A 26,674-nucleotide genomic window follows, 5' to 3' on the forward strand; every position below is an offset into this window, starting at 1 on the left:
TGCACACCAGAAAATGATTTGGCTAATCCCTATTGGGACTAGTATCATCGGCGCGCTTCAAGGTAGGCGATTTTCTTCTCGCTCTAAGAATCCCCATCAGCCCACCCTCTCTATCTCTTACATCAAACGCGAAGAATTTCTTATCGTAATATCCTGGATTTTGGCATCATTTTAAAAATGTCTAAACGGCATAATACATCATCAGTAGACAATTGGGCCAAACGTCAACAGATTGACGATTTCCGAAATGATACAGAATTTGTTAACAGCGTCGAGACCACAAGCCAAGCGCTAGCGTTGCTTGCAGAGCAGGCAGATGAGCTGGTTGACTGTCTTCAGTCTTTAAAGCGACAGTTTTCGCAGAGCACAACCCTTACAGACTTCCAAATTGGAAACACAAACTCAAATTTATCACGACTGACCAGGCGGCTACTTCCCTCTTTTCAGATTATTGGGTCTATTGATGAGCCTATCGCCGAGACGGCTAGGCCTCTGGCGAAGAAGACATCCACGGTATGTACTATATTTTTTGAATAAAAACTCATTCGACTAATTATTGGCAAAGGATCCCGTCTTAGGAGCTGCCCAAGGCTCATCAAATATACCAGTGCTGTCTCCTACTAGTGTGACACCGTGGATCTCCTCGGATATATCGCAAGAATGGCCTCCTTTACCCCCAATTCTTGACCCAAAGCTTGCCGAAGAAGCATTTACGCATCCAGGTCTAGGCATGGACTTCAGCTACGAACGCCTAGAATGGCTTGGTGACGCTTACCTTGAGCTGATTGCGAGTTCTCTCATCCATCAGACATTCCCAAAGCTGCGATCTGGGCCTTTATCTCAATTCCGCGAGAGATTGATCCGAAATGTCACTCTTGCCGAATACTTCCGGTATTATGGCATGGAGAGGCGAGCCAAGATTCCAGATCACTTTGATTTAAGCAAGGGGCTCGGAAGGGGTAGATCAAAAGATAAGGATATACTGAAGACGCAAGCCGACATGTTTGAAGCCTACGTCGCGGCTGTTATTCTCTCAGATCCTCAAGAGGGGCTTGTCAAAGTGGTGGAGTGGCTCAAAGCCCTCTGGGGCAGAGCGATCAAAGAAGATGTTGAAAAAGCAGAGGCTGCAAAGCGACGCCGGGAAGCTCAACCAGCGGGGGTGGAGGCAACAGAAAAGAATTCCAAACAGCGGCTGAGTGTCAAAATTGTGACCAAGGGTGTCACCATTGACTACAAAGATCTCCCCGGCGAGAAAAGGGACAAACATTTGAAACTACCTCTTTATACCGTCGGGGCCTATCTAACCGGCTACGGCGAGGTAGGGAGACTACTGGCAGTCGGCACAGCCCTGAGCAAGAAAGAGGCTGGCCAGAAAGCTGCCGAAGCGGCATTGCAGAACAAGCGACTGATACAGGCATACGAGGAAAAGAAGAGGCAATATATACAGGCCAGAGACGACAATACATTTGTCGACAGCCTTTTTTGAATGGCGATTTATGGCTACGGTTCTTGGGCAAAGATGGATGGGCATTGGAGTGCTCCCATATGATGTTGAGGGCCGGAATTGGGATCACAGCACAGGGGCTTGATAGGCCTAATTGTTTAATTGTGGAGGATAGGAACTTTACTTAATAGATGAGCAGCGTTTACATACGCAGTTTGTACTGATAAAACGATAAAAAGCTGAGACACAGCAGTGAATGGCTATTGGCGAAATATCTCGCCATGATCGCCAGCTCGTAACCACCTGTCGCATCATGTGTTTTGGGAGCCTGATCTCCCGATACGTGCGACCTTGGCCTGTACCACTAATGGGTGCGTATTGCAAGCAGGAGAAGATATTTGCTAGTTACCCAGTTAGGCATGGAATCATTGCTTACTTTCGCTCTCTGTTTGTCTTTTTTTGGGCATATTGAACACTAGCGCCATTAAAGTGACTGGAAAAGCTTTTCTGCCACCACCGCAAGATGTTTCTCAGACGCAACAGCAGGAATGCGCATGCAATGCACTGTATCCGTAGCTAATCTGGGGTAAAACCGGGCGTCGAGAGCACTTCAGCTTCGAGGTACCCTTTACTAAGCATACAGGCCATCTTCACGTGTCGCCGCAGGTATCGCATACCCCCACCCGATGACGCTCAGCTTGAGTGCCACACTTGGTCGTTCTCAGCAGCCGAGCCCCCTGGCCGGGAGCGTCGCAAGTCCCACGGCTTAGAGCGCGTGCGCGCCGAGGTTCAATTGGGAGCCGGTCCACGACAAAAACCGAGCCGCCAAAACAGCTGCTATTCCTATGATTGCAATACATAATCGTAATCTTGACATCCGCTACTCCGACTAATCGCCTCCGCCTTGCCTCTGCCGGCCCTCAACCTGCGTCATCTTTCTCAAAGGAAGCGCCTGTCTCTGCGCTGGTCTGTGGTGTCGCATTCAATTCGTCTCGACTCCGTCCCTCGGTCCTTATCGCCAATCGAATAGCCTCTCCAGATCAGCGAATCCAAATACGCAATCGGTGCCTGAGCCCTCCCAACGAGTGCCACCCATTTACCACGAAAAAAAAAAAAAAAAAAACCACGGGTCGAAGGAGAAAAGAGGAAGAAGCAGCTTCAATCGCAAGATCATATTTGGTTTCCGACGCTTTCAAGATATTGCATCAATCCCGTTAGGAGCAGCAAGGCTCCCCGTCATAGCCGCCCCCGATGGCGGATTCCGTGGGTGGGTATAATCGCAGTCGCATTCCTTTTCCCCACGATGTGCCCGCAATGGTACATGCTGACCGCCGCCCAATGCTGCAGATCGAGTCTTTGTTCATGCCTTAAACACCGTCAAGAAGATACCCAAGACTGGAGCATCGCGGCCGCCCCCGTCTGAGCGGCTACGGCTCTATGGCCTCTACAAACAGGCCATGGAGGGCGATGTCGACGGCGTGATGGAGATGCCCACGGCTGGGTCAGGGCTGGCCCCGGATGAGCTGCAGAAAGAGCGGGATAAGTGGGATGCATGGAATTCACAAAAGGGACTGACCCGGACCGAGTCCAAGAGACGATATGTCGAGGCGCTGATCGAGACCATGCACAAATACGCAAATACATCGTGAGTACCTCGTCGTAGCCCACTCGCTATGAATCTCCCCACCTTGTTGTACATGCACATGGAAGCTAACTCCCTTTAAGCAGAGACGGGAGGTAACTCTGGGCGAGACGGAGGACCAGGGTGCTGTACTAGAGTTGGTCTGGAACCAGATCAAAGACAACGTTGCAAGTTCAGACTCCTCATCAGCCAACCCAAGCGACCCCTCACATGTTTTCCACCAGCCTAGGAGCGGCAGTGACGGGCCGATGAAGATCCTCAGTCCTATGAGCGAGCAAGATATTGAACTGCGATCACGTAGGCAAATTGATGAGGATGACGAAGACGCAGTAGCTAGGGATGAAGAAGAACGCCAGATTAGTCTTCAGAACAGCCGATGGACAAGGAAGATGGAGCGAGCCATCACCAAGCTCACCGCAGAAGTTGCGGCGCTCCGCGAACAAATTGCCACAGGGCGGGAGTGGAAATCGAAAAAGGAGAAGAGCTTCCCTTCTTGGATAAGATGGCTCATATTCGTCGTCATGAAACACCTCTTGATCGACTGCGTCGTTTTGTGCATAATACTTGTCTGGATGCGGAGTCGAAAGGACCGACGGCTCGAAGATATTGTACGAGCGGCATTACGGCTTGTCAGGGAATATGTCAAGAAGATTCTCCCGTCCAGGTGAACAGAAGAGGGACTAACAGCCGACTGTACATAAGCCTTGGTCAAAAGAAAGCGCCCAGGGAGAGCCATCATATTAGATTAATGCGGGCTATAATCCGCCATTTTCCATGCCCCGTCACGAATTGCCATGCACATACTTTTCACGATTCAAGTCAAAATCTATTCATTCAACCTACTACTGAAATAAACACCTCTTGCCTCTGATTATTACTGCTTGGGCTATATAACAAACACTATTTAGACTATAGAGGTCAATATATATCCAAAATCTGGACAACATTATATTTTTGATGCTACATTTCTGCATAGATTTATACGTACTAGTATTTCAAGATACTATATTACTTTGTAAAAACCACATCGCTTGTACTGCTATGCATTGTTTTAATGTGCTAGAGGTAACCATTGTGCCAAGGGCTTGTTAAGCCAGAGCTGGGGTGCGGATTCCTTTAATCTAAGACATTAAACCGTGACCCCCAAATCCCACCTTCCTTTGACCCTTTTGGCTTTCCTGGCTTTCCCTTTCTTACATCATCTTTATTGCTCTCTCCCATCTTCCTTATTCCATGTTTTGTTTCAGTTTTTGCCATTAGAACAGCCAGTCCTCGTTCTTACTCCACGATGGACCCTCTTGATGAGGTCGTTCTCGCGATTCAAGAAGCCTATGACGTGAGCATACTATCACATTAGTACACCTATATGCCTACAGTTTATTTACAAAGCATCTCTAGTCCGAGGTCGTTGGTGAATAGGGCCGCCGTGCGCTCGCAAATCTCCTCGACGTATGTTACCTACGATATCTTCCCCTCTGAATCACATACCTATTAGGCCTAACGCATATCTACATAGTTGTTTGATCGTCAATTTCCTGCCTGCTCTCTACATTTAGGCCGAGTCCATGTGCTGGAACAGGCATTCTGCTCAACTAATAGATCCCATTGGATATGCCATCAATGTGCAAATAAAAAATTGAGCAGCGAAATCATCCTCCCTTGTCAAGACGTTCTTGAAGACTATCAAAATCTGTATCGAGTGGACAGACAGAACCTCATAGATATACCCAGTATGTCGAATCCTATGGCGGCCTCTTTAATTCGTGGTGAATCATATTATGCTAATGAGCTACACAGATCACACTCACGAAAATGAACCCGACATCCAGCACGAAGCGCAAGAGATTGATCTATTGGGAGACATAGGTATCAACGGCCTTGCCCCAGCTCTTATACCATCTCCAAATCCCCATACGCCTAGATCTCTCATCTCGAATGATTCCGCTGCTAGACTTTCTCGAAAGAAAACTATCAGCGCGTGCCGGCATCATTGGATGAAACTCGGCGACACGTTGAAGCCAACTTGCCAACTTTGTGGATATTGGTTTGGTACATTGGTTGGCTGTGTCGGCCACTGTAAGGTTAGGATTTGTCGGGCCTGTCGTTGGGAGAATCGCTTGGCCGCACTTATGGACGATGAATATTAGCTGTCAATGGAATGTAGTATTACCTGCTATGGATAGATGCAAACGGGTTTGAACGAATATAGATGTAAAACGGTGTCTAGACGTTACTTAACAATTGTCATCACCTTTAAGGATATCAATGCTATTCTCTCCAATCTCTCACGGGCATGCTTCGCAATAGAATATGAAGGAAAATCAACAGTTCATTATACTAGTTGAGTTATACAGCTGCTGCGGCACTCTTTCTCGATCCTTTTGCCGGCAGATGTTTTCGTATTGCCTCCTTTAAGTACATGTAAACATTCGCAGGGGTCCAGGGTATTGGCCCGAAATGAGCCTGTTGCTATTTCCAGGCTCATCGAAGCACGCGCCACCTCGGCACATCGCACTGTGGGCATCTCGAAGCTTGGTACAGGTACGTACCTTTTCTCCGCCCTTTTGGGGGACCAACCACGCTGCGGCTGCACCGAATCGGATGCGCTAGGCCCCGTCCCGGCCTAGCCAAGTGCCTCTTCCACCGTGCCAGCTCGCAAGTCGCCATACTTCCCAGTTCCTACACTAGCACTACCAGATTGTCCCGCGGCCTGCCAGCTCCATCCGAGGCAGAAGAGACGGAGATTCGCAACCCCAATACACCAGCCAGCTCCCACAGTCTTGCGCCGCCGTCATCCAGATGCATCGTGCTGCTGTCAGGGCGTTCCGGACAAGTCACCACTCCAGCGTCCGAAACCCAGTGCGGTCCGCTCGCCGCAGCCACCTCCACTTGTTCACAAGCAACGCCCGCCAGCACCACCACAGCTCCGCCAATGAGCCTCTGAGGTCGTCCATGTACGTCCGTCGTCTGCCCGCTGCGCTGGCCTCCGGTCTGATCCTGGGATACGGCGCCTGGTACTACAACGGCGCCGACATTCTGTCCGGGAGCCAGGCTGTCACGCGAGCCTTCACGTCCACGCAGGGAGCGGCCGATGCCGTGCCGACGCGCACCGTCTTGGTTGTCGGAGCCGACGAGCTGACACAGGGAACCATCGTGGGCGAAGGACCCCTCTACAAGAGTGCCACCGAGGACGGCCGTAGGATAGTGGAGATGTTGACGCCGGAGCAGGCCACGGCAAAGCTGCGCAGGCAGGAGGAGTCTTTTTGGGTCAATCGCGGCCAGGGCGTTACGCGCTACGACCTGGTCCAGTTGGGGAGCAATGATCCAATTGAGGACGATCACGCCGAGAAAATTGTCGAGGTGCCGAACCGAGCAGCTACTGAGGAAGAGGAAGTGAGCAGCAGTGACTGGATGTTCTGGGGAGTTTTTGATGGTCACTCGTGAGTAGCATCGGTGCCTTGTTGCTGTCTTACTCTCTTTATTAACATGATATCGTACTTAGGGGCTGGACGACATCTGCCACTTTGCGCGAAAGCCTCATTAGCTACGTTGCTCGAGAGCTAAACAGCACTTACAAGGCCGCCAGCAATAATGCGCCGCCCCCCGAAGCCATTGACTCAGCCATCAAGACCGGCTTCACCCGTCTAGACAACGAGATTGTGCATAAAAGTGTCGAAAAGGTCTTCAAGGCTAGCTCCAAGGCTATGGCTGCCGAGCTTCTGCAACCTGCCTTGTCCGGCTCTTGCGCTTTGCTAACCTTCTACGACAGCAGAAGCGAACTTCTCCGTGTAGCATGCACAGGCGACTCTCGCGCCGTCCTGGGACGTCGAGCAAAATCTGGCAAATGGATAGCTACGGCTCTCTCAGAGGACCAGACGGGAAACAATCCGACTGAAGTAGCTCGCATGAGGATGCAGCACCCGGGTGAAGAGCATGTTATCAGAAACGGCCGTGTCCTAGGTGGATTGGAGCCAACTCGTGCTTTTGGAGATGCAGTCTACAAGTGGAGTCGTGATGTTGCTGGAAGGCTTCGCGAGAACTTTTTCGGCCGAAGCCCCTCCCCTTTACTCAAGACTCCCCCTTACGTTACGGCGGAGCCCGTTGTTACTACGACCAAGATCGAGCCAGAGAATGGCGATTTCGTTGTCCTTGCCACAGACGGACTGTGGGAAATGTTGACAAATGAAGAGGTTGTGGGCCTTGTCGGCCAATGGATCGAGACACAAAAGTCGGGGAAATCAAGCTCGCAGTTTGACAGGGCGTGGTCAAAAGTTTTTGGATCTCAGAACAAACCACTTCCTGTAGAACAGGGCAGAAGTGCCTCCGGTTTTGATGGAAAGACGCCGATCCGCCTCCAGCAGTGGGGAATAGACCCAGATGCAAGAGACCGATTTGTCGTTAGAGACAAGAATGCCGCAACTCATCTTGTTCGCAATGCACTCGGCGGAACCAATGATGAGCAAGTCTGCGCTCTTTTAACTCTGCCGTCACCCTTTTCAAGACGTTATCGGTGAGTAACCTATTCCGTTCATGCTTTCAACTGACTCTTACGCTGACTTGTTGTTGTAGGGATGACTTGACCGTCCAGGTCATCTTCTTTGGCCACGCTGATAAGACAAGCGAAAAGACGGGCGACGTCACAATCAACTTAGATGCTACGACAGACCAAGACCCAAGAGCCAGGCTTTAGATTATGCTTTGCGGTGACGACGACATTATTAGCTGTACAAACTATTTTTTTGTAACGATTCCAATGAACTAGGTTGATTTTTTATTTTTCGATGCTCAGTTACAGCAGCGATAGATATTTCATCCAGCAAAGAAGCAGCCAGCGAGCAGATCTCTATATGCTACTCCTTCTTTGCACAAAGAGCTTGCTGCGGCAACATTAGTTGGGGAGAGCGTTGTAAAATGCATGGCGTACGGTTTTAGCGGAGGGTGATACGGGAAGAAAGGGAGGGAGGAATTCGGAAACTTGACGATTTTGCAACATTTTATCTTTATTACGCTGGCGGTCCCAAGTGCGGTGTTGGGGAGTGAGTTGGGCTTTTTTTTTTTTTGGTCTTTGTACACATTTACTGTCTAATTGTTTTATTCTTGATTTGGCGATATGAATAAACGCAAAGTATCATATGGCGAATATTTGATTCATAGCGGACTATTATGGGCTTGTATTTACTTGAAAACGTTTGCCCACTGTTGGAAGATGTCTTTTGACTATCGCGTGCGTATCTCGAGTTGGAATGGCAATCGCTTTGCTGCGATTAGAGGGCAGCATTCATAACCTTTGTTACAATCCAGAAATCCAACGTCCAATACGGTCTGGTGGTCTAGTGGTATGATTCTCGCTTAGGGTAAACCCTACAGCTTGCTTGCGAGAGGTCCCGGGTTCAATCCCCGGCCAGACCCCTTAAATTGCCATTGCGGCAATTCTATTTTTGTTTCAGTCTATCATGTTTTCTGTTAGAAATGCAATCTTCTTCTCTTCTTTTTGTTGTTCATTTCTTTTTGGGTCATATCTGGAGAGAGTATTGTGATGAGCGTGGATAATTGGTAGATTGTCGAATGATTGCGCTTCACTCAACATTAACTAGGCTGTGTATAGAGGGTATCTTTGTCTATCAACAAAGGAGATAAACAAACCGGATAGGATAAGCACAACGCAGGCTTAAGAGTTCGATTTTGGCCAGAGTAGTTTCTTCTGCTTGAGACAGTTGACCATCGTCAAGAAGATGATAATCCATACGATGATGAGAGCAATTGTCATGGCACATCCAAAAAGCTGCAGTCCCCTGTTCTCAAAGATATTTCCCATAATCTCAGTAGCGGTGACCTAAAACGATTGCATCGAGTTGTGAGTAAGAGAGCATGTGTGCGATGAGCTGACAGAGGATTATTACAAGAGAAAAGAAAACAGAGAAACCTACAAGAGCCGTGTTTGGAAATACAAATGACCACCAGGTCATTTGGAATGGCATGCCCTTCCGCGCTCGCAAGTACTTCCATAGTGACCCGACAGATACCAGGAAGAACCACATGGATAGGCCCCAGAGCCAAAGGGCAACGAGCAAAGCAATGATTTTTACAATTTCGACGCCATGTTCTGTGCCGAGGAAATTCGAGGGAAGGATCACATTGGCTTCGCTACCAAGCTGTGCTTTAAAAAGAGTCAGAATGAATTGGGCTTTTGATCTGAGAAGGCGTTTTAACCAACCAATTGATCCCGCGGTGAAAGCATATGGCCCGATAGAAATGAACTTTTAGACACTCAGTATCATAGCTGGATTAAAAAAAGAAAGCCCGTAATGCTAAAACTTACAACACCAGGTCGCTGAAAGTCCCTAGGCAGTTTCTGTGTCATCAATCGATATATGAAGGCGGCAGATATCATGAGAGAAATTAAGCAGCCCGTGCCCTGGGTGGAAACTGCCGAGAAGGCAATAGCGGGAGCATATAGTACGTCAATATGACCAGTGTCGGAAGCTGCTGAGATGAGATTGCTGGCAAACGGTGCCGTGAGCATAAGAGGGTATGCGGGAAATACCCAAGTAGGAGTCATCATGTGAATCGGAAATATTCTGTTGATACAAATAAGACAAAATGTTCCAAAGGTGTGGCAAAGGAAGAAATCTTACAGTGTTGACCAGAGAATGAGATATAACCCGGCACTAGCAATGGCGCTCAGCCCAGTGTATATCCAGAATAGGACTTGCAATGTCTTAATGAGCCAGACGCCACAATGTGGAACGCCATATTGGCAGATGTTGGTAAGGATGACTGCAATGCTAGAAAGTGTAAGCGATATTAGATCCAATTGAACAGCGACAGAAAGTGAGACTGCTTACGAGACGAACTATAAGGAAGCATATATATTAGCTCCTAGCACGCTACAGTACACGGTGAGTGTAGACCCGATTGACTTACAAAAGCAGGAATGAATAAGGACTCAACTTGATCCGTAAAGGACTTGGTGAGACTTCCAGGCCGCAGATAAAACCGCATGGACAGAAAGACACAGTTGGTAAGGAAAAGCACAATGTTGAGCAGGCAGAAGAAGATGCCAAACCCAGTCACCCACTCCGGCCTGTAAACCACTTGTATCAGGTCAGTCATACGCTGCATACATGTAGGTATAAGGGAGATGAGCACTATCCATACATCCATGAAGTACACTAGCCACTCCTCCGGTAGCCATTGTCTGTGAAAATAATAATAATGAGCCGCTGATCCAAAGATGATGATTAATTCGCCGCTCATACCATGGTGAAGAAAGTCCATTGATAGCAGGCAATGCGGTCCCGCAGACCGACTCGGCGAGGCAAAGCTTGATTCTCTTTGTCTTGTATGACGGTGTCAAGATTTGGAGGGGTGTGTGAAGGCTGAGTTGCGCCGAGGTTTATATCTCGACCTGCAGGATAGGGACCAAGAGGTGGGCGCCGAGGGCCCTGAGCAAGAAAGGCCGCTGTAAGGTTTGGGGCCGAGAATGATATCCTGGCGGGCGTGTTAGTCCCCGACGCCGTGGGAGTCGAGCCAAAGAAGAAGGACGGCTGATTGTCTTCAGTGGGCGACTCGTAGCCATCGGCTACCACGGCACGACGCTGAGAGGCGGCCATGGCGGGGGATCGAGGTTGTCGTGACGGCGGTTGCCCAGCGTGGACAGCAGATGGATCATCAGGATCTGGCTGGGCTCAGCTTGCGCAAGGGCGAGGTGCACATAAATGAGGTGAATCAGGAACACGACATTGTCCAGGAACAGCGACCCCAGATTGGCCAGAGGCATCGCGGGCGAATGGCATGCAGCTAGGAGGACTGGAGCTGGAGCTGGCGGGAATAGCGGCGGGAGCAGTGGCGGTAAAACTGCCTGGCGTGGAGCGGTTAAGGCCGTCAGCGGGTGATTCCTCATACACTCCACTGGGGCTGGCGGATGCGACAGAAGGTTTTTTTCTTCGGTGCTGCCTTCTGTTGCTTCTTCTTTGCGTCACTGAACGGTCTAGGGCTCGTGGCTGGGCGTGGAGAGTGATCCAGTCGAGCACTGCCTTTTTCTGTCTTAAGGTGATTCTAGTAGATCCTGATATGCGCGGTCTGTGCTGCGACTTGAGTCGGAGTAGCGATGTAAAACGACTCAATGGTCTGAGGCGTGCTCTCTAGCTTGGGTGCCAGTTGGATGCGATTAGACGGTGTTTGCCGACGATAGGATAATCTGATTAATGAACATGCTTTGCTACTGGAGATCAATCAAGACTGTAAGCGCGAAAAGACTCACGGTAAACGGGTTGCATGTAAATAGGACTCGGACCATGCGATAGTTCGGCGCGAAATTCACAGTACAAACTACGAAATAGTTACTGTACGAGAATCCTAGAAAGTGGAGCCAGGAAGCGAGCTATGAAGGAGCAAGCAGCCTATCAGCCCGTAATTAGGATACGTAAAAGGTAATGTTCCTTGACCCGTCGCACTGTGCTTGAATAGAGCTATTGAGCCATTTCACCATGAGCTTTGAAGCTGTACAACGAAAGAGAGAAAGAAGTTATACAGACAAGGCTAGCATCTAGTTTCATGCTACCAATTGTTGCAGAATTTACTTTTTTGAGCTCCGACTTGTCTCTACACGCTCTCCGGACCATGCTTCGCAATACCTACTGCTTCCTTGCGTAAGCTGCGCTGTCCACGTGATCGCGAAAGTGACACCTTTAGCTGCTTGCCGTCACTGCTCAAGCTGTCGCATCAAACTTCATCTGCTTCGATCTCAAGTCCACGAGGCTGCGCCTTTGGACGATAACTCCTCACTGGTAATGCGTCATCCCTGGGCAGAATCAACCTGATTGCACCTGCCAAAATCGAAATCATCGGGCAATCCCCTCCTCTATAGCCGCCTCTTCCCTTACCATCGACGGGGCACATGCGCAGCAAGCTATCCGCTCTCGAACTTGTATATACGGGCCATACCGCTTTCACAAGTCTTCCAGCATGAAATTCTAAGACACACAAAAGGAAAAGTACAGACGACAAAACAGATCATGACGTTCACCAACGCCCCGGTGACTAGACTGACCGTCTTGGGTCTGGTCTCCATCTCGATAGCCGCCAGTCTCTTCGATGCGAAACAATATTTCTACATCCTCATAGATACCCACCTTTTCCGGTATCGGCAATTCTGGCGGCTTCTTTCCTACCAGCTATGCTATATGAATTCAACGGAAGTATTATTTGCGGCTATATCGCTGTACAATCTCAGGGTCGTTGAGCGGATGTGGGGATCGAGGAAATATGCCGTAAGTGGCCTCTACCGTTGGAGCTGGTATGATGATGCAGACTGCTAACAAACATGACCCTACAGTCATTTATTGTCCTTTCATCACTGTTCACGGCCCTATTTCCGCCTCTCATTCTTACTATCCTTCGACCTATAGCACCGAGTTTGTTCAACTACATGCCGGCGGGCCCGACGGCAATCATATTTGCGGTCTTGGCCCAGTTTCACTCCATAGTCCCTCAGATGTATAAGTACCGGATTGCATTATCCCAAGCGCCGCCAACAAACGAGCGATTTTCCGGTGTAACCTTATCAGACAAATCTTACCAGTACTACATCGCCTTTCATCTAGCCTTACTGCAGTGGCCAGGCTCTGTTCTCGGAGCCATGGCTGGCTGGATTCTGGGGTATTCTTGGAGAGTGGGATTCCTGCCCACGTCCTTTACATCATGGAGGCTACCAGGATGGATTGTAGGCTCAGGCTCCTACAGGAGAAGTGCAGAGTTTGAAGGGCTACGGCGAAGATTGGAGGGAGAGAATCCAGCAACAGGAGTGTCAACCGGCGTTCAAAACCAAAACGAAGGCCAGACTGACCGACGGCGTACCATGGGCCAACAAATCATGGACCAATTCCGAGAAGCGTTATAGAAAACCAGCATAACACCGTGTAGTAGTACATATTTCGATACAATGACGAATTCATAATACAATAAATTACACTGCTCGAAATATTCCAATGTCAGAGACTGGTCATGATTGGTCTGTGTGCAATGACATCAATTGGCCTGTTTCGAATGATGCTAGCGTCCAACGTCACATGTGAAGAGTTTGCGTTTTCGATTACCGTATGAGCGCGCTAGATTGTTTCCTTTTTCAATGAAACATTTCCGCTGCTTTCAGCGTACGTAACGGAGCCCTAGGATCATCTAATGAAAGTGGATAGGCCATTTCGGGGATCTCGCAACGTGGGAAATTAATTGTACCCGCAGCTCCAGACTGACATATGATGATGGGCCTGGAGCACCCGGCCCCAGACGCCTAGTCCGTGAGCGCAAGAAGGCGCCAATTCAAGCTGCAGGGCAATTTTTATCAGTCAGATAGACCATGAGCCTTTTTTTTCTTTCTAAACCAAGGCAGATGTGTGGAAATGAAGAGGATCTGTGGCTGCATAGAGCTGAAAAGCAGCACAAGAGAAAGCCTCAATGTTACGAGCGCAAACCGATAGCTCGGCAGCCGGAGCCACAGGCCTTTCTCCATCCGGGCTAGCGGCGGGATGGCAAAAGGTCGAGCTTTCAGGGGTAAAAGCGCCTCTTAACATCATCTCGGCCCCAGTGCACGCTCCCCGGGCTGGCGACACGGCCAATGATGGATGCGAGGAGGCTTTTTCCCTTGCATGCGCCGTGCATAGGCTGAGGGGCTAGATTCAGTGGCTGCAGCTCCCCTCCAAATCCTCCCCCTCCAGGGCAGCAGAAGCGCTGTGGCACCCGCTCGGCGCTGGACCTTCAGCGGTGCCGGGGCCCTCCAAATAAGGCACCTTGCGCCTGTGCCTGGCATCTGGCATCCCTCGTCCGCCGTAATCTGCGATTGGGCCCTGTCAGGTCAGAGCAGAGCAGAGCAGAGCAGAGCAGCCACCAGCTCCTTTCCTTTTCTTTTTGCCCCCCCCTCTCAATCTGCGAAACCAACAACCTCCAACCTCCAACTGTCGTTTGGCTTAGGCTAATCACGGCTGTCCCGTCGTTTAGGACGCTGCCGCTGCGCAAGTGTGTCTTGGCTTCTTTTTTTGGTCTCAGTTTCGTTTGCTTTTTGGGTTTGGCTTTAGACTTGGTTTTTGCCCTCGTCGCTCCAAGTGCGTCTTTGCGCCAGCTACGTATCCTTGCTTGACGACGAAAGTCTCGACACTCGCTTCTCACGATATTGAACACGGCTTCGGCGACGCCTTGCTATTCGCTCCCTGGTCCTATATCGAACTGCACGACTCAATAATAGCATATCTCGAGCTTCGAAATCTACCATCTAATGTGCTAATACGAACAAACGCGTGACGAATACGGACACCCACCATGAACGGATATCAGACGGAGCGAAGCTCCTACGAGGACGAAATTTCAAACATATCTACGCCAATTTCAAGCCACGGCGATCACGCTATGGAAGCGGCATTTGAGAAGGACGGGCCCAATGGATATGGCAACATTGCCACTCCGGAAGAACCAGTAGGTCATGCGCTGGCCACATCAACAAGCTTGAACTTGGTATTGACGCGTCCCAGATGGATCCCAGCAATGCGCCGAATGGATCGCTCGCCGATCTAAAAGATCCGATACAAGTACATCTGCTCACCGAAACTGCGCTTTACGACAGCAAACAATATGAAATCCTATCTCAAGAGGAGGTTGATAGGCTGAAGAAACAGTGTCAGTTATTAGAGCAACGGATAGAACCCACAAGAGCCAATTTGGCTATCCAATCGAAATATCGAGATGCGGCGGTATCGATGGCCAAGCTTTACGCCGCCGGAAAATCTGAAGAAGAGCTTCTGAACGATCCTAGAGCCAAAGAGGTGGAGCTAGAGAGAGAGGCAACCGAGAAGACATGCGAGGAATTGTCGCGCGAACTTTTCAATCTCGAGAAGAGTCTCTTGGGGCCTCAGAGACGTCTGCTTCAACACACAGCTGGTATCCTCCAGCTCACTCACAAGGCATCCAAGAGAGCTGCGGCACGAGCTTTGCAAAACGATAACGGCATTCCTGGTAGCCCGGAAAGCTTATACACCTACTCTCAAGGCCGAGATAGCATAGCGCGTGCCATGGAAGAGAATTATTTCGAAGATCCAAACCTCTACCAGCTTGATTTCGTCGAGGGACTGCAGCCTGGACATCTAAAATCGGCAATCGATATACCCCTCAAGTCTCCTGTTCGAGAACAAGCTTCCCAGATTCGAGGCGAGCTTGATAAGGCTCGAGAGGAAAACTCATTGCTAGTCAATCTCGTGGCCGACATGGAGCAAAAGCTGGAAAGCCTAAGTCTTTCGCTTCGGGAAACCATTATCAAATTCAACCCTGAAGTGAACGGTGACTACCTGGAGCCTCCCCGGGAACCAGGCACTGGTGAAATGAAGCCCGGCGACATGCTGAGAAAGCAAATTGACTACCTGGAAAGTGGGCTTGTTGCCGTACAAGCAGAGCAAGAGTCGTTTGTTAGCAGTGGTGGCAATAACGGTGGTATGTACCAGCTAGACGACGGCGCCGCCGAACGTATCGAGTCTGTCTTGGTCGGGCTCTGGGATAAGATGCAGTCGGGCTTTGCTGAAAAGAAGCAACGAAACGAAGAACGCCGGAAACATCGCGCAGACAAAGGATTGATGGTGGATGACGATGACACGTCCGACGACGATGCATTTGATGCGGATGAGACTTACAACCTAATCGCCTTCTCTTCCAAGGTCGAATGGCTTTACTCTCAGGCTTCGACGCTGAAGGACCAGAAGTCCGTGTTGAAGAGACAGATCAAACAGCAGCGTGAACTCAACAACAAAACCGACGCTGAAAAGGACGAGGAGCTTGAACGAAGACAAGACGAGCTGGATCAGACTCGCTTCCTACTCGAGCGAGCAGAAAAGGATGCTTCTGATGCCCAAAACATGCTGGCAGATGCCTTGCAAGACCTCGAAAAGGCGCAGTCATCATCTTCTGGTATCTCTGAAGAAGAGCTTCGTACGCACGCTCTCAAGATAGAATCTCTAGAAGCTGAGATGGCCACACGAAGCGCAAAAATTCAATCTTTCGAATCCGAAATACAAGCACGAGACGCCAGACTAGAGGCCCTGACTGCTGAACTCGAGACAGGAAATGGAACGTCAGGTGCCCTAAGAAATGAAATTCAGGCGCACCAGGCTCGGGTCGAATCTCTGGAGGCTGAAATCCAGGAACGTAGCGATCGTATTGCATCCCTTGAGGCTGAGATTCATACGCACAGCACTCGGGCAGAGTCTCTCGAAGCCGAAGCCCTCGCGACCGGTGTCCGACTTGAGTCACTGGAGTCAGAAATCCAAGCACGCAGTGCTCACATCGAAACTCTTGAAAATAAGATCAAGGGTCACGACACAAATATTGGATCCCTTGAGGCAGAAATTCAATCACGAGATGCACAAATCAAATCTTTGGGCTCGGAGGTCCAGGCGCATACTGAAAGAAGCGGGTCATTTGAGGCTCAGATTGCTACGTTAGAATCCGAGAAGAAGAAATTCGCTGAGCTAAGCTCTCAGCTGGATGGAGTTTCCAAAGAGAAGCTGGCGGCCGAAGAAATGGCAAAGGCTCTGCAACAAGAGATGGACGATATGAAGGCACACCACGCAAACAAGGAGAATGAGATGGCTCAGAAGGATGCCGATCTGGAGCAGCTGAATATGGCACTAGTGGAAATCAAGACCGAGCTCACATTTGCTAGAGCAGAGCTAGACGGCGCGTATGGATCTCGCGCTGAGCGTGCGGCAGATGCGGCAGCCCTATCGAACCAAAATGAGATTGTCAGGCTTACAGGCCAAGTCGAGAGGCTCAAGCAGGAGCTAGCAGGCACTGTGCAAGATCTAGAGGCGATAACCAAGGAGACGATTGGATCTGAACGCGAGAAGATTGATCTTGAGCAAAAGGTCGACGAGGCAATCACAGCAAAGGCCAGCTTAGAGGCAGATCTGGAGAAATCCAGACACTTGATCGCGAAGCTGCAAGAAGATCTGGATAGTGAACGATTCAAAGTCGGCGTGGCACAGGGAGGTGTGACAAAGGTCGGCGCTGGTGCGGCCCTACTCAGTGAACAGTTTAGGTCGTCGATGAGAGAGGAGCGGAAGAGATTCCACGAGGACATAAAGGTACGTACACACAAAGAGCTCATGAGGATACTTTTCTCTCGTTGTAAGATGCAATCAACTAACGTGTTATACAGGAGGAACGCGCCAAGTACCGAAAACTGGAAGAAGAGTTGAGCCGACTGAAAAAGAGCCAAGCAGTGCCCAAAGGTCCTCCAAGTCCACAGTAATAATCCATCAAGACCAACCTTGGTCCTATGACGACGCCCTTTCCCTCCACCATCTTGTCATTTTTATACACGCATCTTATGCCTCGTTCTTCAAAGCGTCTCTTGCTATTCCGATTTTTTGGCCTATTTCATCTTTTAATCTTCTTGTATATGATACCAACTCGTTGGGTATTCGTTGGCTTTGGTTTGGTCCTTTGCTCTACGGAGAAGGCGATGGCCGCCCTTGATGCTTTTAATCAGCCTCTGGGTTGAGTATCCGGGGCTATACTAGCACTCGAAGGTCATATGAGTCTCCTTCTCTTGCCTCACGGTCTCGGTTCCCGAAGGACCTCAACTACTACAGCCATTGTTTCTGGTTTTATATGTTGTCTTAGGATAGATTTGTTCATCGCATACATGGCCTGTGATTTGTCGGATTGTTTTTCTGGATAACGATTATATTTGAAAAAAAGAAAGGGTAGTTGGATGAAATAACTAGACTAAGTGTTTACTCAATAATAAAGAAGGAAAAGTTAGAACTGTTCTTGACGGAAGAGATGAGTGTTGATTTGATGAGGCGATTTATATAAATATCCTAACTTGGGCTCGCGTATCTCCTGCTTTTTCTACCAAAACAAATAATCAAAAAAAAAAAAAAAAAATAATAATAATAAAATTAAAAAAAAAAATAAAAAAAATGAGTGCATTCATTCAATGATACAAAGCCACGCTACCATTTTTGTTTTATCCACATCATGTATCTTTTCTTTTGTCTACATTGGGAAACGACCTAACACGCTATTGGTGAAAGGGGGAAAAAAGAAAGACCCAGCTAAGAAAATAAACGAAAAAGGCTACCTTACTTATTAACCTTCCTCTCTCTCCTGATAAGGAAAGGAATCAACAGGTTGTAAGGTATTTATTACTTTTAGAAGTGTGAGTTGCCTAAAAGCGCCCTCTCTGTCCTAGATAGGCAGGGCACCAAAGTTGCATTTGCCTGTTATAGCGGATCGAGGGGCAGTATCTACAGTGTTTAATTAATGGAGATGCTTTGAGGAGAAATGTATGAATCACGTGTATTTTACCACAGCCAATCATCTTGGCGCATGAAAAATCTAGTTACTTTGTTACATGCTCGCAAAAACTCTCTGAAAGATTATATGTTGGCCAGGGATCGATCGTTGTCAATACCCGAGGAGCTTGCTAATAGATGAGTTAGTACAACTTTTTGAACAATATGAGTGTACTATATGGACAGTCAAGGCTCATATATAACTGGCAATACAAGAAATATCGTTTAGCACCCTCTTTGATAGAGAAGATTTATAATGCGATTCATACTCCATTGCCGTGCATAGGTAGGTAGGTGTATATCTGCTGTTCCATCGTGATTAATTAGTAAGATTCTAGGAGAAAAGTCACAGAAGAATGGTCAAAGGTGTTCAGTATGCAAAAAAGAGTATCATATGATCTAGTATTTCAGAAACTACTAATCTAACACTTTCATTATTCGGTCTTTGTATTAAAGTTTATCCCCATATATCAGAACAAGTCTTTTCTTCCTTCGATTCTTTCTCTTCTTCTTCGGTCTTTGTTATTCCTCTCTCACATTCTATGAGGAGTTTCCACCGCTCTATTTAAAAAAAAGAAACAACAGGTGTAAAAAATTCTCTAGTAGATTGCCAGCAAAAAAAAAAAAAAAAAAAAAAAAAAAAAAAAAAAAAGCAAAACATTCCAACCTTCTTCCAAAAGGAATAGTATATAGATGAAATAAAATCATAATCTTGTGATTTGAATAGACGAAACATAAAAATCAGCCTCTTTGGTATCGAGCGAAAAACATAAAAAGTAAATAGTATAAAAATTTCAAAACCATATGCCCCTTTCCTCTCCGAAATTCCAAGAAACGCCATTTCGTAAGTATAAAAGAGTTGAAATCGATCCAAAGTGAGGAGGATTAAAGATGGCGAAGTAGATGCAAAAAGATTAAGTAGTGAGTTAAATGGAGTAAAGAGGTAGTGTAGTCGGTCTATAGTGTAGAAGATAAATGTCGAAAGGTCTTTTAATGCAAAAGAGGTTAGCCGGAGAGAAAGTTTTGCAGAAAACATATTGCTCCATCAGGCTATAAAATACTGTAGTGTATGCGTCGAGGAAAAAAGAGGTTTGGAATTAGATTTGCATCGAGTCATCATCAACCGACATTTGGTCGTCGTCGGCATACGCGAGCTGAGACCAGACGCGCCAGTGCAAAACGCCGAGGTGTGCCATTCTGGTAGCAATATCATCCACGCTTGCATCGTCAAAGGCCTCTCGTGAACCGCCATCAGTATCCCGGTCCGCCGTGGCGGGTCGACGGCTGGGGACTCGAACGCCAGTTGCAACTGAAAACAGGGCAACACCAGAGAGGCCCTTGAATTCGCGGACTCGAGCGCCAAGATCGGCCATCAAGCGGGTAAGGAAGCTCTCTTCAGCATCGCGGTAGTAAGGGGAGTCGATATCGCTGAGGGCAGAAGCCAGCTTGGCCTCCAAATGAGGCAGAGTGGTGGACGGCAGGTTGACAAAGCGGAAGATTTGCAGTGCCATTGACGGAGCCATCATCTGCCATCGTGTAGAGGGCTGGCTTGCCTGCGGGGAAGTCTGCAGCAGCGCAACGAGTGTCTGGAATAGCTCACGAGCCTTGGTCTGAGAGTCGCGCTTGGGGGCGACATAGGAAGGGACCACAAAGGAAGATCTGGGTGATGAGGAGGCAGATCCTGCCACGCTGTGGACGACGCTTGACGGCCTGGAGATGGACGGAGGAGTGTTGAAGTCAAATCTGTCCAAGATGTCATCCACCTGAGAAGAGCAGTCAGATGATGGGGCTGCTGGGGTGCGGCGTCCTATCCTCTCAAAGTCTTCATAGACACGCATGCACACCTCCAGGTTGATGGCGTCCAGCACGTCGGCTCTAAGCTTCATCAGTCGCTCCTCGTCAAAGGTAAAGGTTGTAGGCAGTCGTTCCTCCCAGGCCGAGGGCAGCATGAGTCTTGACAAGCCCTCGAAAAATACACCCATATCCCCAAACGATTGTGTAGGGTGCATCCGGCTGTCGGCGTAGGCCTGCTCCGCCTCCTTATACCACTGTCTTGACATGCTAATGTCAGTCTTGCCCGACTCCATCCTCTTGAGGAAAAACTTCTGCTCAAAGTGGATTGTATCCTCGATCAATGCAGGTCGCAGGCAGCGAATCTGGTGGTTGGCGACGTCCAGTTTCATGGCTTCTAGGACGTTCAGCAGGCTTCGCATTCCAGTGACGAGCTCGTCGAGGTCCATGTTCTTGTTTCCATTGCTCAGTTGGTTGTACATGGCATCAACCCACTCATCGCGCATGGGAGCGCAGTGTGACTTCAAGACGTTCGACAGCCACTGGGCAAGCTTCTCAAGGTCGGCAACGCCCTTGTGGAATTGTCGCATGAGTAACTTGACGTCCAGACCCTCGTCCAGGAAGAGGCGGTCTCGCTGGGGAACAAGTGTCTGAATGATGTCCTTGACCGCATTGAGCAAGATGGGCAGAGTCCAGTCATCTTTCTCGCCGTGCTTGTAAATGAATGTAGGTCTGTCCATGAGGAACTCTGATAGCTCCTGCTTCAGCGCCCTCCAAAACTGATTTGCCTTTTCATGTTTTCTCCGGCCCTTTTCACCGTCGATGTTGGGGCGGAAATGGAGCTCAGGGTCGAAGTTGATATCGTGACGAAGCTTGGGGTTGTGAATGATCTTGGCGACATCGAGCTCGCTCAATGTGCCTTTTGTGACTGGTGGCTCAAGACGCTGTGTGTGGTGGGATGGAAGAGTGGGCTCTGGGGTGGGAGAGGATGAGACGACTCCCACAGAAATGGCAGAGTCGGACGAAGGATTGCGGGTTAGAGGGGCAGATTGAGGCGCCGAGGCACGAGGCTCGGCCTCACGTCGAGGCGAGACTTGTGATGACTGTGTAATCTCCTGCGCCGCTTCCTCTTGAGTTGGTGCAGGCACCTCGGATTCCTTTATGGGCTCTGCCTCGGGGTTGGTCGGGCAGGGGGCCGAAGTAGAGAGCTGTCTCCGGGATCGCTCTATCGATCCTCCAGTTTCTTGTTCCGGTACCATCTTGGCGATAATAAAAAACGAAGTCTAGCTGTTGGAGGAAAAAAGAAGTATCACTTCTGTAGTCGACTAGAAAAAGAATTGCTGTATCTTATATGTTCGTCAATGCTCGGCAAATGGTCTGGTCTCCGTTGCTGCAAGTATCAGCGTAGTGTGGATGAAGCCGCTGCTTGTTCGGTAGCTTCGCCCGATAAGGTAAGAGGACAATGAATGAATGTATGCCTCCGACTGTATAAAGCTGATGGTTAGCCTTCTTATTTTTTAAACCTGTGCAATGTGTACGCAGAGCATCTAAAAAAAGGGTGTAACCGATCCAATGGAATGAAGCGGCTAGCAGCAGATATAGCCGGCTGCTCGAGGTTACCAGAGCCCCCGGCCCTATGTGAGTCGAACAAGTTCACAAAGAAAGAAGAGATATCCCCTTTCAATCTGTGGGGCGTCGTTCAAGTCCAGGTGCCGGAGATGGTAATAGCCAAGAGTTGGGACCGGGCGTTGCTTTGTTGGTGTGGATTGGTGTGTATACGTACTTTGGTGTATAAGTCGGGGTGGGCTCTGCGGTCCAAGGCCTCTCCGATTCCTTTATTCCTGATTCTTTGATTCTAATATTGGTCGATCCAGCTCCGTTCCAAAACAGTCTGTTCGGAAGCAGTTCTCGCTAACAAGACACGATCGTACGGCTAAAAGAGCACAATGGCGGAAGGTAGCCAAGGTGAAGCAAGCACGCCAAGTGAAGGATAGGTGTAAGCACCACAAAAAGAGAGGTGAGTAGTGGAAGATGGGAAAGGATGAGAAGATGAGAAGAAGATGGGACGGGGGGGGAGAAGAGAGTAGAAAAGAGAAAGAAAAAGAAAGACGAGAAAAAGCAGGACAATTAGTCAAGTTGAAGTAGGAGGCGTCTGGCTAGTGGAAAAGGAAAGCCATCCTGCAAAAAGAAAGGAAAAAAGGAGCGGAAAGACGGGACCCTGGGAAACGGAGATGGCACGAGATGGCAGGGCCATCTACATGTACAAGCATCCCAGGATCCGGAGGTATGGGGGAGACTGGTACCGGTACCTGGCCACCAGGTCACCCAGCACCGGCGCATGCAAGCCCGAGAGACCTCCTGAAGGGCTAGCGCTCCAGCGAGGGAGGACTGCAATCTTAGGTGTGCCTGAAGTAGCGGTACCGCGGGCCCGGCGGTGGGCGCCCAAACGCTGGCGCTGCAGTGCGTGGCGATGCGGTCGAGGGGCCGGGGACAGCGAGGTAGCGGGTACCCGCGCCAGCACGCAGCGCTGCAGCCAGGGCGCTGGCGGTAGGGCCCATGGCGCTGATCCAGCAGCGAGCAACAAGCCGCTGGAAGGACGAGGTAGCCCCGTGCATATACGGGCAGCAGGTACTGGTACAAGGGACTCTCCGGTGCAGGGCCGAGGGAGGGTTGGAGGGAGCAACAGGCGCGAGAACGCCCTCGAATGCTCTGCGGTGATTGACTGAGCACACCACTAGCGGTCGTGGGTACTTTGCTTTAGGTGCAGTTGTAGTTGCAGATGTGGTAGCGAGGGAGGTACACGGGGGTGGTGGTGGTGGTGGTGGCGGTACGTCTTAGGCCTCATCCACGACGCCAAAAGGAAAAAAAATCAGAGCACAAGTGCCATGAGGAAGCCCAAGGATGAATGGATGTGGTGGGTACAGATGGCGGCACCATCGCCAGGCAGGGCGCTCAAGGCGCTATCGGCGCTGTCGCAATCCAATCTGACCACGCATCGGCTGGGACTCTTGGGACGAGGCCAAAGCCAGCAACACCATGGCGCTGGGGCTTCCGGCTGGAGGGGGGGGGCAACATACTGTGCTCGCTGATTAACCACCCCAAGCCACCCAAAAAAGAAAAGGAAAAAAGCAGGGGGGGGATGACAGAGTTGGAGAAGGTCATGGTACTTACACGCCTCGTGCAGCACTGGCTTCAGGCCACTAACTGTAGTAGCCAGGTCTAATTCGAAGATGGCGTGGGGGAAAGACGGAGGCCCTTTTGGGACATCACACTGTGTGGCCTCGCGGCTGCTGGCATGCTCACGCTCACACCTTGGCTGTGGATACACCGTAACTTTGCCTTCTGCTCGCCGTAGCGACCAACCCTTGCATTGGCCTCTGCTGCGAGCCAGACACACAAAGGGCGGAGAGCAGAGTCAAGGGGAGAGTCATGACTAAGGAGATGGAAGGCGTTTGGAAGGGAGGCCGGTGGCCAATGGCGGCACAAAAGGCGAGGAAAACGACAGTGTGAAACGGCCGAGGGGAGATTTCCCGTCGAGTCTCTGCAGCATCTCGTCCGTCGTATGTTTTATCTCATCACCGTCGTATTATGCCCGCCCATTAGTCGTCTTCGCCGTGCCACGTCTGTTCAATGCCCTGCAGCTAGGCATCAGATGCCATCTCCGGCCGAGAAGGGGGGAGGGCCACACGCACCACGACTCGGCTGGTCTCTCGTTGTCCAAGAGGATCAACTCTGCTCTGCAAGCACGGCGCGAGTCCACATACACAGACGAGTGGTGGTAAGTGTATGTAGGACGTATTCAGCGGCGAATCACCCCCGTCCCATCGCAAATCCACATGGGCAGCCGCAGTGGCGGACGAGTTCTCGTATTGGGCCATTCCAGTTGCAACGCGGCCTTATCCCAACAAAGCCCAATGTTTGTCTGCAGCCACGGACAAACTGAGAACCCAGTGCAAAAGGGCTGGTACTAGCACTGCTGCCGCTAGAAAAGCCCATGTGCTGTGTGCCAGTACGGTTGGAGTAATACCTCAGCGGCGCAACATGACAGCCTGCCACGCAGCCAGAGGACCGCATACCGGCGCCACAGACCGAGCTAGAGCATGGAAAAGTTTTTTTTTTTTTTCCCTTTCTTTCTTTTCCTTTGTAATCTCCAATTAGCTTTCCCTCGGCCTCTGAGCAGTATTAGTAAAAGCATTGTTACCGGTATATCTCCGCGCTTCATTTGCCATCAAATCCCGACCAACCAACGAGCCACTGCCGTTCTCCAACCAAAATGGCGAAGAGCTGCGCTGCACGTCCTATCCAATATGGCTCTTTGCCCCCGGCTGACCATGCTGGTATACCTAGCATGCCTCTTGGCGCGGCTGGCCGCTGAGAAAAGACAAAAGCACGGCAAACAACCGGGCTAACAGGGTAGTCCCTGGTAAGTGTGGGATGACACGTTCGATAAGATGTCAGTAGTGGATGAGGTTAATGCTACTCCGTACCGCACGCCGTCCATAATTTTAGCACGGGTCTTGAATTGTTTAGCGACGGTGCTTTCAAACGGAACATCCCTTTGAGTATTCCGTGTCAAAGATCAAGACAACAAGGCGACTATCGTTTTTGTATCGCCTAGCTTTCTACATCTCCGCTATCGATTTCGGAGATCGACCATGGAAGGGATTATTGATCAGTGTTGACAAAGAGAAAAGGGGCCCGAATGCAATGGTTGAATTAAGCCGGCCGCAGGTCGTCTGGCCCGATAGGCATGGAATAGGTCCAACGCATACCTGCACACATACTTGTAGGTAGAGTACATGTAGCGGCAGATGTGCGCCCATTGCTCCGTAATCTGCCATTCGCTCCGTTTGCTCTCGCTTGGAGACAGGCGGCGGCACTTGGGCAACAATACAGCTGGCTCTGCTTGCCTAGACGAGACATGCTCCAGGGGGTACCGCCAATTGGATGGCTCCCTTGGAGTTGGAGAGGACCCCTGCCCACTTGACGACGCACCAGACAGCTGGTACCGGTACTCAGTACCCCATACGAAAGAAGAAGAAGAAGCCGCCGCCAGCGCTAAGAGCGTCCCAGAGGCGAAAAAAGAAGACGACGAAAGAAAAAAAAATGGAGAGCAGTTTTAAACGGCACAAAGAGCAGAAGCCTCGGCGCCAAGTCATGTCGCTAGATAAAGCACTCGGGAGGAGCAACGTGAAAAGGCTTTGTCGAGTCAAACATCGCTGTCGGGGTCGGGTCGGAGACGTTTTCGATTCCTTTCATGTCCTGAAATATCGACCCTCGGAAGCCCGATTGTTAGCTGCCGGGGTCAATCAAAGAACAATGCGAGCTGGATCGGCGAGAAAGGGAACAAACAAACGAAACAAATACTACTTGCTTATTCTTAGGTAGCAGTAGGCAGGTAGGTACTACACGACAGGCATCGAGTTGGTGGGAGACGCATCCGCTGTTTGGGCTAGTTGGTCGTCAATCATGGCTGGCGGAGGTTGTCGTTGCATAGGGGGTGGGCAGCCCTGCTTCGAAGTCAGTCGCCCGCATCGAAAAGGGCAATGCAGACGAGACAAGCAACAAGGTGAGAGAGCCGCCAATCCGCGTCCCACCAGCTCCTCAGCGGCCCATCTGCGCTACCGCCGGAAAGTGAAGGTGGGATATGACAGGTGGTCCGTCGGTCGCCAGTCATCATCAAAGTGCAAAGCAGGAGGGTAATAGGGTGGCAGCGGCCAGAGCTTAGTACGTTTTGCCCGCGCCAGGGTGCTGCTGGCACTTTTGAGGCCTGCCGCCATACCAAGGCTGAGATAGAAGCGAATATGGAGTTCCATTAACAGCCAGCGTGTATTAGACAGACAAACAGATCCATGGTGGCAAGGCAATATTATGCTGGGTTTGGATTCCAGGCACTAGCCCAACTCCGTATCTCAATGGCAAAGGGCTGCCGGCCTAGCGCGTGGAGAGCCATGGCGCGAATTCCGTACCTTAATGCTAGGAGGACCTTCATTTAGCACGGGCCACGTCTAAAACGGAGGCTAGGCCCTCCGTGCTCCGTCCCCTACTAGAGCCAGCGAGGGCCCCCACTAGCATGGCGTAGTCTTGTCGCTAAACTCCCCGAAATCCAGGCACGAGATTCGGCCTCGCTAGGGGCGATGCGGCAACGAGTTCCAGTTCTTTTTGCTTTCCCAAGACCCCGGATATGGCACATGGCCCATGTACCGCCCACAGCAGGCCTGCCCAACCAACAGAGAAGAGGCTAAAACCAAAGGGTCCGAAGGCCTGAATTGACTTCAATGTCGTGTTCAAAACATGCTGCTTTGTCCGCAAACAAGCGTGCTCGGTTCTTTGGCGCCCTGTTCCAGCGACCAGAGGCTGGCGCCAGCGCATCCAGCAGCGCCCAGAGCGCAACCGCGGCTTCGCATTGCGACGAGGCGCACCTCCAGATTCCACCTGCCCCTCCATTTCGGGCCTCAC

The 26,674-nt window shown here is 50.1% G+C and overlaps 10 protein-coding genes and 1 non-coding gene across 12 annotated transcripts; 8 read left to right on the forward strand and 3 right to left on the reverse strand.

The window, feature by feature from the left end:
- Nucleotides 1-107: 107 nt before the first annotated feature.
- Nucleotides 108-1,849, forward strand: TrAtP1_000439 (uncharacterized protein). The gene is made up of 2 exons (XM_014091669.2): nt 108-513; nt 566-1,849. Exons 1-2 carry the CDS (start codon nt 178-180, stop codon nt 1,484-1,486), a joined length of 1,257 nt encoding a protein of 418 aa, XP_013947144.1. The 5' UTR covers nt 108-177; the 3' UTR covers nt 1,487-1,849.
- An 846-nt stretch (nt 1,850-2,695) lies between these two features.
- Nucleotides 2,696-3,093, forward strand: TrAtP1_000440 (uncharacterized protein; the record flags this gene model as incomplete). Its single annotated transcript, XM_014091668.2, has 2 exons — nt 2,696-2,711; nt 2,792-3,093. The coding sequence occupies 2 exons, from the start codon at nt 2,696-2,698 to the stop codon at nt 3,091-3,093; spliced, it is 318 nt and encodes a 105-aa protein (XP_013947143.2).
- A 241-nt stretch (nt 3,094-3,334) lies between these two features.
- On the forward strand, nt 3,335-3,754 carry TrAtP1_000441 (uncharacterized protein; the record flags this gene model as incomplete). The annotated part of the gene is made up of 1 exon (XM_066110578.1): nt 3,335-3,754. The coding sequence occupies one exon, from the start codon at nt 3,335-3,337 to the stop codon at nt 3,752-3,754; it is 420 nt and encodes a 139-aa protein (XP_065966650.1).
- A 2,016-nt stretch (nt 3,755-5,770) lies between these two features.
- Nucleotides 5,771-8,255, forward strand: TrAtP1_000442 (uncharacterized protein). The gene is made up of 3 exons (XM_014091667.2): nt 5,771-6,526; nt 6,589-7,596; nt 7,656-8,255. Exons 1-3 carry the CDS (start codon nt 5,886-5,888, stop codon nt 7,774-7,776), a joined length of 1,770 nt encoding a protein of 589 aa, XP_013947142.1. The 5' UTR covers nt 5,771-5,885; the 3' UTR covers nt 7,777-8,255.
- Nucleotides 8,256-8,405: 150 nt separating this feature from the next.
- Nucleotides 8,406-8,495, forward strand: TrAtP1_000443. Its single transcript has one exon. It is a non-coding gene; the product is annotated as a tRNA-Pro (tRNA).
- A 43-nt stretch (nt 8,496-8,538) lies between these two features.
- On the reverse strand, nt 8,539-11,374 carry TrAtP1_000444 (uncharacterized protein). 2 transcript variants are annotated; one of them, XM_066110579.1, is made up of 9 exons: nt 10,346-11,374; nt 10,245-10,284; nt 10,011-10,180; nt 9,932-9,939; nt 9,722-9,871; nt 9,406-9,664; nt 9,301-9,343; nt 9,014-9,243; nt 8,539-8,919 (listed from the first exon to the last, which is right to left on the reverse strand). In XM_066110579.1, the coding sequence occupies exons 1-9, from the start codon at nt 10,697-10,699 to the stop codon at nt 8,755-8,757; spliced, it is 1,419 nt and encodes a 472-aa protein (XP_065966651.1). In that variant the 5' UTR covers nt 10,700-11,374; the 3' UTR covers nt 8,539-8,754. The 2 variants fall into 2 exon arrangements, with proteins under 2 accessions (XP_065966651.1, XP_065966652.1); XM_066110580.1 differs by having other exon boundaries at nt 10,011-10,284.
- Nucleotides 11,375-11,789: 415 nt separating this feature from the next.
- TrAtP1_000445 (uncharacterized protein) lies at nt 11,790-13,059 on the forward strand. Its single transcript, XM_014091665.2, has 2 exons — nt 11,790-12,358; nt 12,424-13,059. Exons 1-2 carry the CDS (start codon nt 12,104-12,106, stop codon nt 12,985-12,987), a joined length of 819 nt encoding a protein of 272 aa, XP_013947140.1. The 5' UTR covers nt 11,790-12,103; the 3' UTR covers nt 12,988-13,059.
- Nucleotides 13,060-13,690: 631 nt separating this feature from the next.
- On the forward strand, nt 13,691-17,930 carry TrAtP1_000446 (uncharacterized protein). The gene is made up of 3 exons (XM_014091664.2): nt 13,691-14,552; nt 14,609-17,206; nt 17,281-17,930. Exons 1-3 carry the CDS (start codon nt 14,400-14,402, stop codon nt 17,371-17,373), a joined length of 2,844 nt encoding a protein of 947 aa, XP_013947139.1. The 5' UTR covers nt 13,691-14,399; the 3' UTR covers nt 17,374-17,930.
- A 1,591-nt stretch (nt 17,931-19,521) lies between these two features.
- TrAtP1_000447 (uncharacterized protein) lies at nt 19,522-21,474 on the reverse strand (the record flags this gene model as incomplete). Its single annotated transcript, XM_014091663.2, has 1 exon — nt 19,522-21,474. The coding sequence occupies one exon, from the start codon at nt 21,472-21,474 to the stop codon at nt 19,522-19,524; it is 1,953 nt and encodes a 650-aa protein (XP_013947138.1).
- Nucleotides 21,475-21,573: 99 nt separating this feature from the next.
- TrAtP1_000448 (uncharacterized protein) lies at nt 21,574-24,093 on the reverse strand (the record flags this gene model as incomplete). Its single annotated transcript, XM_066110581.1, has 2 exons — nt 21,574-21,699; nt 23,980-24,093. The coding sequence occupies 2 exons, from the start codon at nt 24,091-24,093 to the stop codon at nt 21,574-21,576; spliced, it is 240 nt and encodes a 79-aa protein (XP_065966653.1).
- Nucleotides 24,094-24,806: 713 nt separating this feature from the next.
- Nucleotides 24,807-26,029, forward strand: TrAtP1_000449 (uncharacterized protein). The gene has a single exon (XM_066110582.1). It carries the CDS (start codon nt 25,163-25,165, stop codon nt 25,601-25,603), a length of 441 nt encoding a protein of 146 aa, XP_065966654.1. The 5' UTR covers nt 24,807-25,162; the 3' UTR covers nt 25,604-26,029.
- The last annotated feature ends 645 nt before the right edge of the window (nt 26,030-26,674 follow it).

Source organism: Trichoderma atroviride, chromosome 1, assembly GCF_020647795.1.
Source record: "Trichoderma atroviride chromosome 1, complete sequence".
Lineage (NCBI taxonomy): Eukaryota > Fungi > Ascomycota > Sordariomycetes > Hypocreales > Hypocreaceae > Trichoderma > Trichoderma atroviride.

What these genes read in the sequence shown, in the direction of transcription:
- TrAtP1_000445 (XM_014091665.2), top strand. Translation starts at nt 12,104, where the DNA reads ATGACGTTCACCAACGCCCCGGTGACTAGACTGACCGTCTTGGGTCTG. An exon ending in GGGGATCGAGGAAATATGCC is followed by an intron (nt 12,359 to 12,423) that starts GTAAGTGGCCTC and finishes ATGACCCTACAG; the next exon opens with TCATTTATTGTCCTTTCATC.
- TrAtP1_000446 (XM_014091664.2), top strand. Translation starts at nt 14,400, where the DNA reads ATGAACGGATATCAGACGGAGCGAAGCTCCTACGAGGACGAAATTTCA. An exon ending in TTGCCACTCCGGAAGAACCA is followed by an intron (nt 14,553 to 14,608) that starts GTAGGTCATGCG and finishes GACGCGTCCCAG; the next exon opens with ATGGATCCCAGCAATGCGCC. An exon ending in GATTCCACGAGGACATAAAG is followed by an intron (nt 17,207 to 17,280) that starts GTACGTACACAC and finishes CGTGTTATACAG; the next exon opens with GAGGAACGCGCCAAGTACCG.
- TrAtP1_000449 (XM_066110582.1), top strand. Translation starts at nt 25,163, where the DNA reads ATGGCTCCCTTGGAGTTGGAGAGGACCCCTGCCCACTTGACGACGCAC.
- TrAtP1_000442 (XM_014091667.2), top strand. Translation starts at nt 5,886, where the DNA reads ATGCATCGTGCTGCTGTCAGGGCGTTCCGGACAAGTCACCACTCCAGC. An exon ending in GGAGTTTTTGATGGTCACTC is followed by an intron (nt 6,527 to 6,588) that starts GTGAGTAGCATC and finishes TATCGTACTTAG; the next exon opens with GGGCTGGACGACATCTGCCA. An exon ending in CCCTTTTCAAGACGTTATCG is followed by an intron (nt 7,597 to 7,655) that starts GTGAGTAACCTA and finishes TTGTTGTTGTAG; the next exon opens with GGATGACTTGACCGTCCAGG.
- TrAtP1_000439 (XM_014091669.2), top strand. Translation starts at nt 178, where the DNA reads ATGTCTAAACGGCATAATACATCATCAGTAGACAATTGGGCCAAACGT. An exon ending in TGGCGAAGAAGACATCCACG is followed by an intron (nt 514 to 565) that starts GTATGTACTATA and finishes TTATTGGCAAAG; the next exon opens with GATCCCGTCTTAGGAGCTGC.
- TrAtP1_000444 (XM_066110579.1), bottom strand. Translation starts at nt 10,699, where the DNA reads ATGGCCGCCTCTCAGCGTCGTGCCGTGGTAGCCGATGGCTACGAGTCG. An exon ending in TTTCACCGCGGGATCAATTG is followed by an intron (nt 9,244 to 9,300) that starts GTTGGTTAAAAC and finishes CTCTTTTTAAAG; the next exon opens with CACAGCTTGGTAGCGAAGCC. An exon ending in TATTTCCAAACACGGCTCTT is followed by an intron (nt 8,920 to 9,013) that starts GTAGGTTTCTCT and finishes CAATCGTTTTAG; the next exon opens with GTCACCGCTACTGAGATTAT.